This window comes from Heteronotia binoei, chromosome 2 (genome assembly GCF_032191835.1).
Source record: "Heteronotia binoei isolate CCM8104 ecotype False Entrance Well chromosome 2, APGP_CSIRO_Hbin_v1, whole genome shotgun sequence".
NCBI classification, from domain to species: domain Eukaryota; kingdom Metazoa; phylum Chordata; class Lepidosauria; order Squamata; family Gekkonidae; genus Heteronotia; species Heteronotia binoei.
Genome location: NC_083224.1, coordinates 277878 through 290321, shown reverse-complemented (window position 1 = coordinate 290321; position 12444 = coordinate 277878). Strand labels below are relative to the sequence as shown.

Genomic DNA, 12444 nt, shown 5'->3' with positions numbered 1-12444 from the left:
TTGCATAGCTCCACTTCCCGCTTTCGGCACTTCAGAGGCCTGCCCGCCCTCCCGCCCAGCTCGGAGAGAGCATCTCTTGGCCCCGTTTCTGCTCTGGGGCGTGCCCGTCAGACGGGGTCCCTGCCGCCCGCCCTGGCCCACGCACCAGCTCCCCGACCGCCACTGGCCAGGCGCTCCCTGTTGGGGCAAACGCCCCCCCCCCCCCCGCCCTTCTGCACGCGCTCCCGGCGGGAGGGGGAACTCTTCCCGGGCCGCCTGGCCCTCCCCATGGGGGCTGGCGGCAGGTGAGAAAAAGAAGAAGACATTGGATGTATATCCCGCCCTCCACTCCGAAGAGTCTCAGAGCGGCTCACAATCTCCTTTCCCTTCCTCCCCCACAACAGACACCCTGTGAGGGAGATGAAGATATTGGATTTATATCCCGCCCTCCACTCCGAAGAGTCTCAGAGCGGCTCACAATCTCCTTTCTCTTCCTCCCCCACAACAGACACCCTGTGAGGTGGGTGGGGCTGAGAGGATTCTCCCAGCAGCTGCCCTTTCAAGGACAACCTCTGCCAGGGCTATGGCTGACCCAAGGCCATTCCAGCAGGTGCAAGTGGAGGAGTGGGGAATCAAACCCGGTTCTCCCAGATAAGAGAGCTCTGGCTGACCCAAGGCCATTCCAGCAGGTGCAAGTGGAGGAGTGGGGAATCAAACCCAGTTCTCCCGGATAAGAGTCCGCGCACTTCACCATTACTCCAAACTGGCTCTCCACAGTGAGCCATCCGGGGGAAGCGGGCAAGGGGCTGTAGGGGCCCAGGATGCCTTCCCCGCCCGCGCCCCCCCCTCCTCCAGGCTCCAGCCAGCGAGCCCCCAAAGCCTCTCCTGCCACCACCCCCCGCTCTGCCGGCCCTCTGACGCCCAGGGGCCACGGGTGGGAGGCGCCAGCAGGCAGAGCCAGCGCCCTTCCTCCTCCTCCTCCTCCTCCCGGGCGGGGATCCCGTCGAGGGATCCGTGGGCCACCCACCCGCCCGCCCGCCAGGCGCTGCAGCCCAGGCGGGAGTCTGGGCGTCGCTCGCTCCACCCTGTCGTCGTTACCAGCGGAGGAGGCGCGCCGGCTGCTTCAGCGGCCCCTGCGCTGCGCTCCGGCCTGCCCGCGGACTGAGGGAGGGACTCGGTCGAGCCGCCGCTTCTGCCTCTCGGGAGCCCGGAGGAAGCCCCCCGCCAGCCGTCCCAGCCCCGCCCGCCCCCGCTGCAGGCAGCCAGTCCCAGCGCCAGCCCCGGCCTCTTTGCTGCTTCGCGCCGCAGATGGCTATCTGTCGCTCTGCGCCCGGCCTGACTTTCCGGTTTGGAGCGCGCGGCGCAGCTCCCCTCCGCCTGGTTCCTTCCCCGCCTCTCCCAGCAACAGGAACCCCGACGGCGGGCCCACGTGGAGCAGAGCAGGGCCGCGCCCGCTCCCCGCCCTCCCCTCTCCTCCCCTCCCGAAGGGCTCCCGGGCTGCTGCGACCTGGGCGCCCCCGGGCCACCGGAGAGGAAGCGCCTGCTCAGCCTCAGCGCTCCCGCCGACCCAGCTGGCTCACTCGCCGCCTGCCCGCCGCCCTTCCCCTCCCTCCTCGGCAGGCAGGCCCCCCCCGGGAGACCCCCACTCCTCTACCCCCCGTGTCCCGCACAGGCAGCGGCCTCTGAGTCCCCAGCTCAGCCGGACTGGGAAGCCCTCCAGCAAGGGGGGTGGTGGGAGAGGAGCCCCCCCCCCCGCACGCCTCCCCCCTGCATCCCAAACCAGCCCTTCCTCTCGCCCAGCCTGTCGCCCCCTTCCCCGCCATGCCATCCCACAGCGGCCAGGAGGCGCAAAGCGGCTGGATGGACCAGGTCCCCCCCCCCCCCCCCGTGCTCCTCTCTGTGGGCCTCTTCCAAAGAGATGCTCCCCCTCCAGCCGCCTGGAGGAACCACCCTCCTTCTCTCTGCTGTGCTACCTGTAAGGATACCTTTCCTGTGCCCGCTGGCGCTGTCACCAGGGAGCAGACCCCCCCCCCCCGAGCATCCTGGAGGGGGGGGAGGGAGATCAGGGGGGGTCAGATACAATCCTAGAATCCTAGGGTTGGAAGGGATCTCCAGGATCATCTAGTCCAGCCCCCTGCACAATGTAGGAAACTCACAAACGCCTCCCCCTAAATTCACAAGATCTTCATTGCTGCCAGATGGCCATCTAGCTTCTGTTGAAAAACCTCCAAGGAAGGAGAGCCCACCACCTCCCAAGGAGGAAGCCTGTTAGAATCACAGAAGAATGGGAAAGGACCTCCAGGGTCCAACCCCCTGCACAATGCAGGAAGCTCACAAACCCCTCCCCCTAAATTCACAGGATCTTCATTGCTGTCAGATGGACATCTAGCCTCTGTTCAGAAACCTCCAGGGGAGGAGAGCCCAGCACCTCCCAAGGAGAAAGCCTGTTCCACTGAGGAATCGCTCTAACTAACGGTCAGGAAGTTCTTCCTGATGTTGAGTTGGAAACTCTTTTGATTTAATTTCAACCCATTGGTCCTGGTCCTACCTTCTGGGGCCACAAAAAACAAATTCCACCCCATCCTCTATATGATAGCCCTTCAAGTACATGAAGATGGTGATCATATCACTTCTCAGCCGCCTCCTCTCCAGGCTAAACATGCCCAGCTCCTTCAGCCTTTCCTCATAGGACTTGGTCTCCAGACCCCTCACCATCTTCGTCATCCTCCTCTGGACCCGTTCCAGCTTGTCTATATCCTTCTTAAAATGTGGTGCCCCAAACTGAACGCAAGACTCCAGGTGAGGTCTTACCAGAGCAGAGTAAAGCGATACCATCACATCACGTGACCTGGACACCATACTTCTGTTGATACAGCCCAAAATTGCATTTGCCTTTTTAGCCACCGCATCACACTGTTGACTCATGTTCAGTGTATGATCCACTAAGACCCCTAGATCCTTTTTGTACATGCTACTGCATCTCCCCCATCCTATAACCATGCATTGGATTTTTCCTACCTAAATGCAGAACTTTACATTTATCCCTCTTCAAATTCATTTTGTTGGTTTTAGCCCATTTTCCCAACCTGTCAAGGTCATCCTGTTTCTGCCTTCTGTGTTTGCAACCCTTCCCAATTTAGTATCATTGGCAAATTTAATAAGGTTAGGATCCTTTTCGCACATACTACTGCTAAGACAAGTCTCCCTCATCCTATAACCATGCATTGGATTTTTCCTACCTAAATGCAGAACTTTATATTTGTCCCTGTTAAAATTTATTTTATTGGTTTTAGCCCATTTTCCCAGCCTGTCAAAGTCATCCTGCATCCTGCTTCTGTCTTCTACTGTATTGGCAGCCCCTCCCAGTTTAGTATCATTGGCAAATTTAATAAGCATTCCCTCTATTCCTTCATCCAAATCATTGATAAAGATGTTGAACAAAACAGGTCCCAGGTAGATCCTTGAGGCACTCCACTTGTCACTCCTCTCCAAGAGGATGAGGAACCATTCACAAGCACTCTTTGGAGGTCAATCAGTTACAGATCCACCTAACGGTAACAGGATCCAAACCACATTTTACCAACTTATCAACAAGGATAGCATGTGGAACCTTATCAAAAGCCTTACTGAAATCAAGATAAACGATGTCTACAGCATTCCCCTGATCCAGCAAGGTAGTCACTTTCTCAAAAAAAGAGATAAGGTTAGTCTGACATGACTTGTTCTTGAGAAATCCATGCTGGCTCTTAGTAATCACATCCATTCGTGCTAAATGTTCCAGGACCAACTGTTGGATTATTTGTTCTAAAGCTTTTCCAGGTATAGACGTCAAGCTGATGGGTCAGTAGTTACCGATCCTCTTTTTTCCCCTTCTTGAAGATGGGGACAACATTTGCCCGCCTCCAATCTTCCTGCACTTCTCTTGTTCTCCAAGAATTCTCAAAAATAATAGCCAGAGACTCAGAAATTATATCCGCACGCTCTTTTAGAACCCTTGGATGCAGTTCATCTGGCCCTGAGGACTTAGTTTCATTTAAAGAAACTAGGTGTTTATGTACTACCCCTATGCTGATCCTAGGTTGGAATGTCATACCCTCCTTATATGTTCTGTTTTTGCCATGTTGAGCACCGTTTCCCTCAGAAGGGAAGACTGAGGAAGAGTAGGAATTGAGCAGTTCCACCCTCCCTTCATTACCCGTTACAATTTCACTTTCTTGCCCTCGCAATGGGCCTACCATGTCCTTGGTTTTTTTCTTATTCTGAACATAAGAAAAGAACCTTTTTTGTTGTTTTTAGAATCTTTGGCCAGCCTAAGCTCATACCAAGCTTTAGCTTTCCTAACTTTTTCTCTACAAGCACTGGTGATTTGTTTATATTCATCCTTGGTTATAAGGCCCTCCTTCCAATTCCTAAAGGAGTCTTTTTATTTCTCAAGTCTTTAGAGAGCTGTTTATGGAGCCAACTCGGCTTCTTTAGGCTTTTTCCATTTTTTCTTCTCATAGGAATCGTCTGTGATTGTGCTTTCAGTATTTCACTTTTAAGAAACTCCCACCCCTCTTGAACCCCCTTCCTCCTAAGTATTTCTGACCATAGGATTTTACCTAGAATAGTTCTAAGTTTATCAAAGTTTGCCTTTCTGAAGTCCAACCTGTAAGTCTGACTACATATAGCTTTTCCCTCCCCTAAGACTGTAAATTCCAAAATCACTTGGTCACTACTGCCCAGGGTGCCCACTATTTCCACTCCACAGATTTTGGCACCCTGAAACAACAGTAATGCTTCTTGCTTCAGTCCACACTGACCTCACCTGGTCTTGACTGATCACCCTCCCTGGCAGTTTTCGGAAGTACCCCCCCACCCCCCAGCTGAGAAGCCCCTGGCTGCAGTGAATGAGACCAAGCCCCTGAGCCATAGGGCCCCCACCTGAGAGGGCCCAAAGAACTTCCTAGAGTGCTTGCAGAGCCTTTGGTTTTCACCTGCTGCCAGATCTCCTGGAGGACAGAAGACCTGCCACGAGGCTTGAGAAGGAGGGCAGATGTTATCCCAATTTTCAAGAAAGAGAGGAGGGATGACCCAGAAAACCACAGGCCAGTCAGTCTGGCCTCTTTCCCAGGGAAGATGCTGGAGCAGATTTTAAAGGGATCAGTCTGTGAGCATCTAAAGGACAACGTGGTGATCCAGAGAAGCCTGAACGGATTTGTCCCCAACCAACAGGTCCTGCCTGACCAACCTCATTTCCTTCTTGGATGGAGTGACAAGCTTGCTGGATCTAGGGAATGCTGCCGATGTTGTTTGCCTGGATTTCAGTACAGTTTTTGACAGGGTTCCCCAGGATGTTCTGATGGGTAGAATAGAGGACTGTGGACTGGGCTCTAGGATAGCCAGGTGGAGAGGGAACTGGCTGGAGTACCACTCTCAAATGCCAATGGCATCTTAGCAGAATGGAGGGAGGTGTCCAGTGGGGGGCCACAGGAGGGCTCGGTTCTGGGCCTGGGGCTTTTCAGTATTTTTATCAATGATCTGGATGAGGGTGTGGAGGGGCTGCTCATTAAATTTGCAGATGACACCAAACTGGGAGGAGCAACTAACACACCAGGAGATAGTTAGAATTCAATGAGAACTGGACATGCTGGAAAGGTGGGCAGAAGTGAACAAGATGCAACTTAACAAGGATAAGTGCCGAGTTCTACTTCTGGGCAACAAAACAGAGGAACACAAATACTGGATGAGGGACACACTTCTGGGTAGCAGTGTGTGTGAACAAGATTTTGGGGTATGGGTGGACCATAAGCTAAATATGAGCAGCCAGTGTGATGCAGTGACAAAAAAGGCTAATGCCATCTTAAAGGTCAAGGTAGTCCCCTGTGCAAGCACCAGTCATTTCCGACTCTGGGGTGACGTTGCTTTCACAACATTTTCACGGCAGACTTTTTACGGGGTGGTTTGCCATTGCCTTCCCCAGTCATCTACACTTTCCCCCCAGCAAGCTGGGTACTCATTTGACTGACCTTGGAAGGATGGAAGGCTGAGTCAACCTCAAGCCAGCTACCTGAACCAGCTTCCGCTGGGATTGAACTCAGGTCGTGAGCAGAGGGCTCTGACTGCTGTACTGCAGCTTTACCACTCTGCGCCATGGGGCTCTTACTCTTGGGGCGTATCAACCAAGGCATAACATCCAAATTACAAGAATGTTTGTGTTTAATTCAATTTATACCCCGCCCTCTGTGCCGAGGTGGGCTCAGGGCGCCTTACACCAGATCATAGCATACTATGATCGCAATCATAAAATCAATAAAACCATTAAACAATATAAATGAAAAACAATATACAGTTGGTGCTACAAATTAGATGTTACTCATATTCTCAGGACAACAGTTGTCCCAGGAATTCTCCAACATTCCTGGTTGCTCCAGGAATTCTCCTATGGAAGGCTTGCCAGAAGAGAGCGGTCTTACAGGCCTTGTGGAACTGAGCGAGGTCCCGCAAGGCCCTAACCTCTTCCGGCAATTGACTCCACCAGGAAGGGGCTGCCACTGAAAAGGCCCGATCCCTCGTGGTTGACAGTCTTGCCTCCTTCAGCCCAGGGATCACTAGGAGATGTTGAGATCCAGATCTCAGCACTCTCTGCAGAACGTGTGGGGACAGACGAAGAAGAAGAAGAAGAAGAAGAAGAAGAAGAAGAAGAAGAAGAAGAAGAAGAAGAAGAAGAAGAAGAAGAAGAAGAAGAAGAAGAAGAAGAAGATATTGGATTTATATCCCGCCCTCCACTCCGAAGAGTCTCAGAGCGGCTCACAATCTCCTTTACCTTCCTCCCCCACAACAGACACCCTGTGAGGTAGATGAAGATATTGGATTTATATCCCGCCCTCCACTCCGAAGAGTCTCAGAGCGGCTCACCATCTCCTTTCCCTTCTTCCCCACAACAGACACCCTGTGAGGTGGGTGGGGCTGGAGAGGGCTCTCACAGCAGCTGCCCTTTCAAGGACAACCTCTGCCAGGGCTATGGCTGACCCAAGGCCATTCCAGCAGGTGCAAGTGGAGGAGTGGGGAATCAAACCCCGTTCTCCCAGATAAGAGTCCGCACATTTAACCACTACACCAAACTGGATCTCCCTCAGGTAAACAGGTCCTCGGCCATATAGGGATTTAAAGGTAATAACCAGCACTTTGTGACAAATCCAGTACACTATTGGTAGTCAGTGCAGTTCCTGCAGCACTGGCTGTATGTACTCCCGCCCCACAGCAGCCTAGCAGCCACGTTCTGCATTAGCTGCAGTTTCCAGGTTCACGACAAAGGCAGCCCCAAGTAGAGGGCATTACAGTAGTCCAATCTCGAGGTGACTGTTGCATGAATCACAGTTGCCAGGTCACCACTGTCTGTCCAGAGTCACTCCATTTTGTTCCTCTTGCCATATGTATCCAATTAGCTAACAATCATACAATGCTAACACTGTGTATGCTACGCTGGCTATTGCTTTGAAGCATCCCCACTTCTTATCTAGAGGGAGGGTGGCATGTCTGGGAACTCGTATGTTACTCTGCAACCAAGGTCAGGGGAGCTGGTGGAGAAGTAGCCGAAGGGGTAGATAACAGACACCTGGAGTGATGATAGAGTAGGAGGGAACCCGGGCAAAATCCCCACTGGAGCTTGGCTCGCTTTGCTTGAATTGTAACAGTCAAGGCAAGGGATTATAAGACCCGGGAACTGGCGGGAGGACTAGTTCCAACAATGCCTGTATCTGCCTATGATGCTGGAATAAAGATCTTGAACTTTACTTGTCTTTTCCTTGCCTCTGGGTGTGACGCGGTCAAGGAACTGTCAGAACTGGTAACTTTCCTATGTGCTGTTAGCCTATGTGACTCCATATTGTAACCAAACACTAACCCATGCAACCTTGTTCCAGCAACTAACAAACATTTCTGTGCATTTCAAACAAACTGTGATCACGGAAGGGTGACAGATAGCCTCTGGTGGCTCTTTGAAGCCGAGCCGGTCAGACTCTCTCAGCAGGACTCCATCCTCCCTTACTGATAACAAACCCTGGGAAACAGACCATTGTCTCTGGCCGTGTGAAAGATTGTTTTATTGTTGTCACCAGAACCGCATAAAGTGTATCCAATGCTAACTTTCGGTATCAGTGTTATCCTGTACCTTCAGCTCTGTAGTTCCCAATAAACGCCTATACTTTGCAACAAGTCCTGGGCCTCGTTTGGAGTTCTTCCAGTTCTGACAGGAACTAACTGTTTTGCCCACCTAAGGTGAAAAAGGCAGATTTTGCAGTTGCTGCTATCTGGGCCTCCATCGTCAGGGAGGCCCCAAGTTTCTGACCTTGGGCGCCATTGTCGGTGGTGCCCTGTCAAAAGTTGGTAGGGGGATTTCCCTGCCCAGGTCGCTGCGACTCAGGCAAAGGACCTCTGTCTTTGTCGGGTTCAGATTCAGTCAGCTCAGCTTAAGCCAATCAGCCATGGCTTTCAACGCCTGATCTAGGCTTTCTGGGACATCGTCAGGTCGACCGTCCATCAGTAGATAGAGCTGGGTGTCATCAGCGGACTGATGGCAACCCAGCCCATGCAAATGGCAACTTAGCCCATACTGCCAGACAATCTGGGCAAGGGATCGCATGTAGATGTTAAACAACATCGGGGATAGAACTGCCCCCTGAGGCACACCTCAATTAAACGGGTGTCTCTGGGACGACTCTCCCCCAATTCACACCCTTTGTCCCTGACCTCATAGGAAAGCCACTGTAAGGCTAGCCCCTGAATCCCTGCATCGGTGAAGTGGTGGGCTAGCAACTGATGGTCAGCCATATTGAACGCAGCTGATAAATCTAACAGCATCAGTACCACGGAGCCGCCTCGATCCAGATGCCCTAGTCTTATTGTACACTGCATTGATCAGGCCTCGCCTGGAGTCTTGTGTGCAGTTCTGGAGGCCTTCCTTCAAGAAGGATGTCGACTGAATGGAGTGTGTGCAGAAGAGAGTGACAAGGATGCTCAGGGGCCTGGAGACCAAGCAGCCCTAGGCGGAAAGGTGGAGGGACTTCGGAAGGCTCAGTCTGCAGAAGAGGAGGTTGAGGGGGGCCAGGATGGCTCTCTATAAGCATTGGAAGGGCTGCTGTCCCTAAGAGGAGGGCAGGGGGCTGTTCCTGTTGGCAGCAGAGGAGAGGACTCGCAATAATAGGCCTAAATTAAGGGCAGGAAGGTACTGGTTGGATATTAAGAAGAACTTTTTAAGAAAAAGAAGATATTGGATTTATATCCCGCCCTCCACTCCAAATCACAGAGTCTTAGAGCAGCTTACAATCTCCTTTATCTCCCTCCCCCACAACAGACACCCTGTGAGGTGGGTGGGGCTGAGAGAGCTCTCCCAGAAGCTGCCCTTTCAAGGGCAACTCCTGCAAGAGCTATGGCTGACCCAAGGCCATTCCAGCAGCTGCAAGTGGAGGAGTGGGGAATCAAACCCGGTTCTCCCAGATAAGAATCCGCACACTTAACCACTACACCAAACTGGCTCTCCTGTTGAACAACGCTTATCAGCAACACTTGAGCATACTAAATGGCAGCTAAATGGTGGTTCTCAGGATTGGGCTACCCCAGTGTTATGGAAAGGAAAAGCTATACGTAGTCAGACTTCTAGGGTAGACTTCAGACAGGCAAAATTCAATAAGAACTATGCTGGTTAAAATCCCATGGCCAGAAATACTTAGGAAGAACCGGGTTCAGGAGGGATGGAATTTCTTAAAAGCGAAATACTGGTCGTTTTCGCACTCACCTTAATCAGCAGCGACGACCCTCTTCACCGCGCAGGATCTGCACGGATTTCGCACTAATTGCCGCGGAGCACCCAGAAGAGCCGGAAAGTCCCGGCGCTTTTGCGGCGCAAACTGAAACTGCAGTTTCCGTTTGCGCCGCAAAAGCACCGGGACTTTCCGGCTCTTCCGGGTGCTCCGCGGCAATTAGTGCGAAATCCGCGCAGATCCTGCGCGGTGAAGAGGGTCGTCGCTGCTGATTAAGGTGAGTGCGAAAACTACCACTGTCAAGCGCGCTCATTTCTGGACCACATTTTACTATATATCATTTTATCCTGTATCCTATGTATCCTGCCTACCTTAGGGACTGCCTCTCTCCATATGTTCCCCAGAGAGCACTACGATCCAGTTCACAAAACCTTCTGGAAGTACCTGGGCCTAAAGAGGCCAAACTAAAAACAACTAGAGAACAGGCCTTCTCTATAAAAGCACCCCAATGGTGGAACCAGCTGCCGGAAGAGGTGCAGGCCCTGCGGGATCTTGGCCAATTCCGTAGGGCCTGCAAAACCGCCCTCTTCTTGCTAGCTTTCTAAGATGGAGCTTGGAATAAACACCATGCCATCATTAACATTAACATAACTGAGATAATAGCACTATTAGATTATATTTTTTAGACTGTTTTTAGATTATTTAAATATTTAATTGTTATCTGTATTGAATTGTATAATCTTGTTTTGTTGTTTTAACATGGCTTTTACCATGTCCTGTAAGCCGCCCTGAACCTGCCTCGGTGGGGAGGGTGGGGTATAAATAAAATTTATTATTATTATTATTTTACATGTCATCATATTTACAACCCAGAGGGCACGTAATGAAAACATCTGGCCCTAGAATGTTTATACGTCTATATCTGGAAAAGTTTTAGAAAAAAATAGTCAGTCCTTGAGCATTTAGAAAAGATGACTGTGCTGAGTTTCTCAAGAACAAGTCATGTCAGACTAACCTTATCTTTTTTAAAAAAGGAAGTTACTACCTTGCTGGATCAGGGGAATGCTATAGACATAATTTATCTTGATTTCAATCAGGCTTTTCAATAAGACTTTTCAATAGGGCAATAAGGAAGGGGGGAGGAATAACTTGCTTTGCCAGGCTCTCTCAGTTTCACAGCAGAGCTACTGAGCCAAGCCTCTCTTCCTTCTATTGGCTGAGGCTCCCCCCTCCAGTCCCCTGGGGAAGGAAGGAAGTAAAGAGCCAGAGCTTCCTTTGCCCAGTTCCCGAGATCCCATGGGAGAAATAAAAAGAAAGCATCTTTAAAATCAATGAGTGCTAACGTTTTAAGCATGTTTTAAGTTTCTTCAAAAAATGTGTTTGTCTGTGTTCTTTATAAAATTTATATCTCAGCCACCTAATCTTAAATAGGCACACACATGGCCCGGCCCAGCATGGCTCGGCCCACCCAACATGGCCCTGCCCAACAAGGTCTCATTTATGTCAGATCCAGCCCTCATAACAAATGACTTCGACACCCCTGGCCTAGAGTCTTGTGTTCAGGTTTGGGCACCACAATTTGTGGTTAAAACAATTTTATTGGTAACATATGGTAACAAAATTATTTCTTAAATCTTAATTACTTCTTTTATCTACCCCATATATTATTTTCTACCCACCCCTCCCCCCATTACTTGACCCCCACCGGTATTTACTTATAATGCTAATAGTTAAAGGTACCCTTAACTATTAAAACAAAAACTTATATTCTTCTTCTTCTAAAACTTAATCATTATCAAAAATTGTCCAATGTCCTTTTATTTTCCACTCTTTTTCTACATATCTTCTAAACTTTTTCCATTCCGTCTTAAAAACTTCTAAATCATAGTCTCTTAATGTTCTTGTTAATTTGTCCATTTCACTCCATGTCATAACTTTTATAATCCAATCCCATTTCTCTGGTATTTTTTCTTGCTTCCACAACTGCACATATAATGTCCTAGCAGCTGAAAGTAAGTACCAAATTACAGTTCTGTCCTCTTTTGGAAATTTTTCCATTTGTAATCCCAACAGAAAAGTCTCTGCAACTTTCTTAAATTCATATCCCAAGATGTTAATAATTTCTTGCTGAATCATCTGCCAATACTTTTTCGCCCTTTCACAAGTCCACCACATATGGTAGAAAGAACCTTCATGTTTTTTACATTTCCAACATCTATCTGGCATCTTGTTATTCATTTTTGCCAATTTTTTAGGAGTCATGTACCTTCTGTACATCATTTTAAAACAGTTCTCTTTAATACTATGACACATCAAAAGCTTCATAGAATTTTTCCACAAGTGTTCCCAAGTTTCCATCTGTATTTCTTTATTTACATTAATTGCCCACTTAATCATTTGAGATTTCACTACTTTATCTTCCGTAGACCATTTTAACAGTAATTTATATATTTTTGAAATTAATTTTTCATTATCTCCAAGCAGAACTATTTCCATTTCTGTTTGTTCTTTTCTTATCCCTTCAGTTTTGATATCATTATCCACCAAGCTCTTTATTTGTTGCATTTGGAACCAATCATATTTATTGTTCAACTCTTCAGCAGTTTTCAATTCTACTTTGCCACTTCGTATTTTTAATAATTGATTATATGACAACCACTTTTCTTCACCTATTTCCGCCATTATTTTTATTACTTTAGCGGGTACTATCCATAATGGTTTTCTT

At 49.4% G+C, this 12444-nt stretch overlaps 1 protein-coding gene across 1 annotated transcript in view; it reads left to right on the top strand.

Moving 5' to 3' along the window:
- Nucleotides 1-800: 800 nt before the first annotated feature.
- LOC132567815 (uncharacterized) overlaps nt 801-12444 on the top strand; it is a 50298-nt gene continuing 38654 nt past the window's right edge. Inside the window, exon 1 of the mRNA XM_060233497.1 lies at nt 801-1599. Within this exon, the coding sequence (XP_060089480.1) occupies nt 801-1599 (799 nt within the window). The remainder of the gene's footprint in view (nt 1600-12444) is intronic.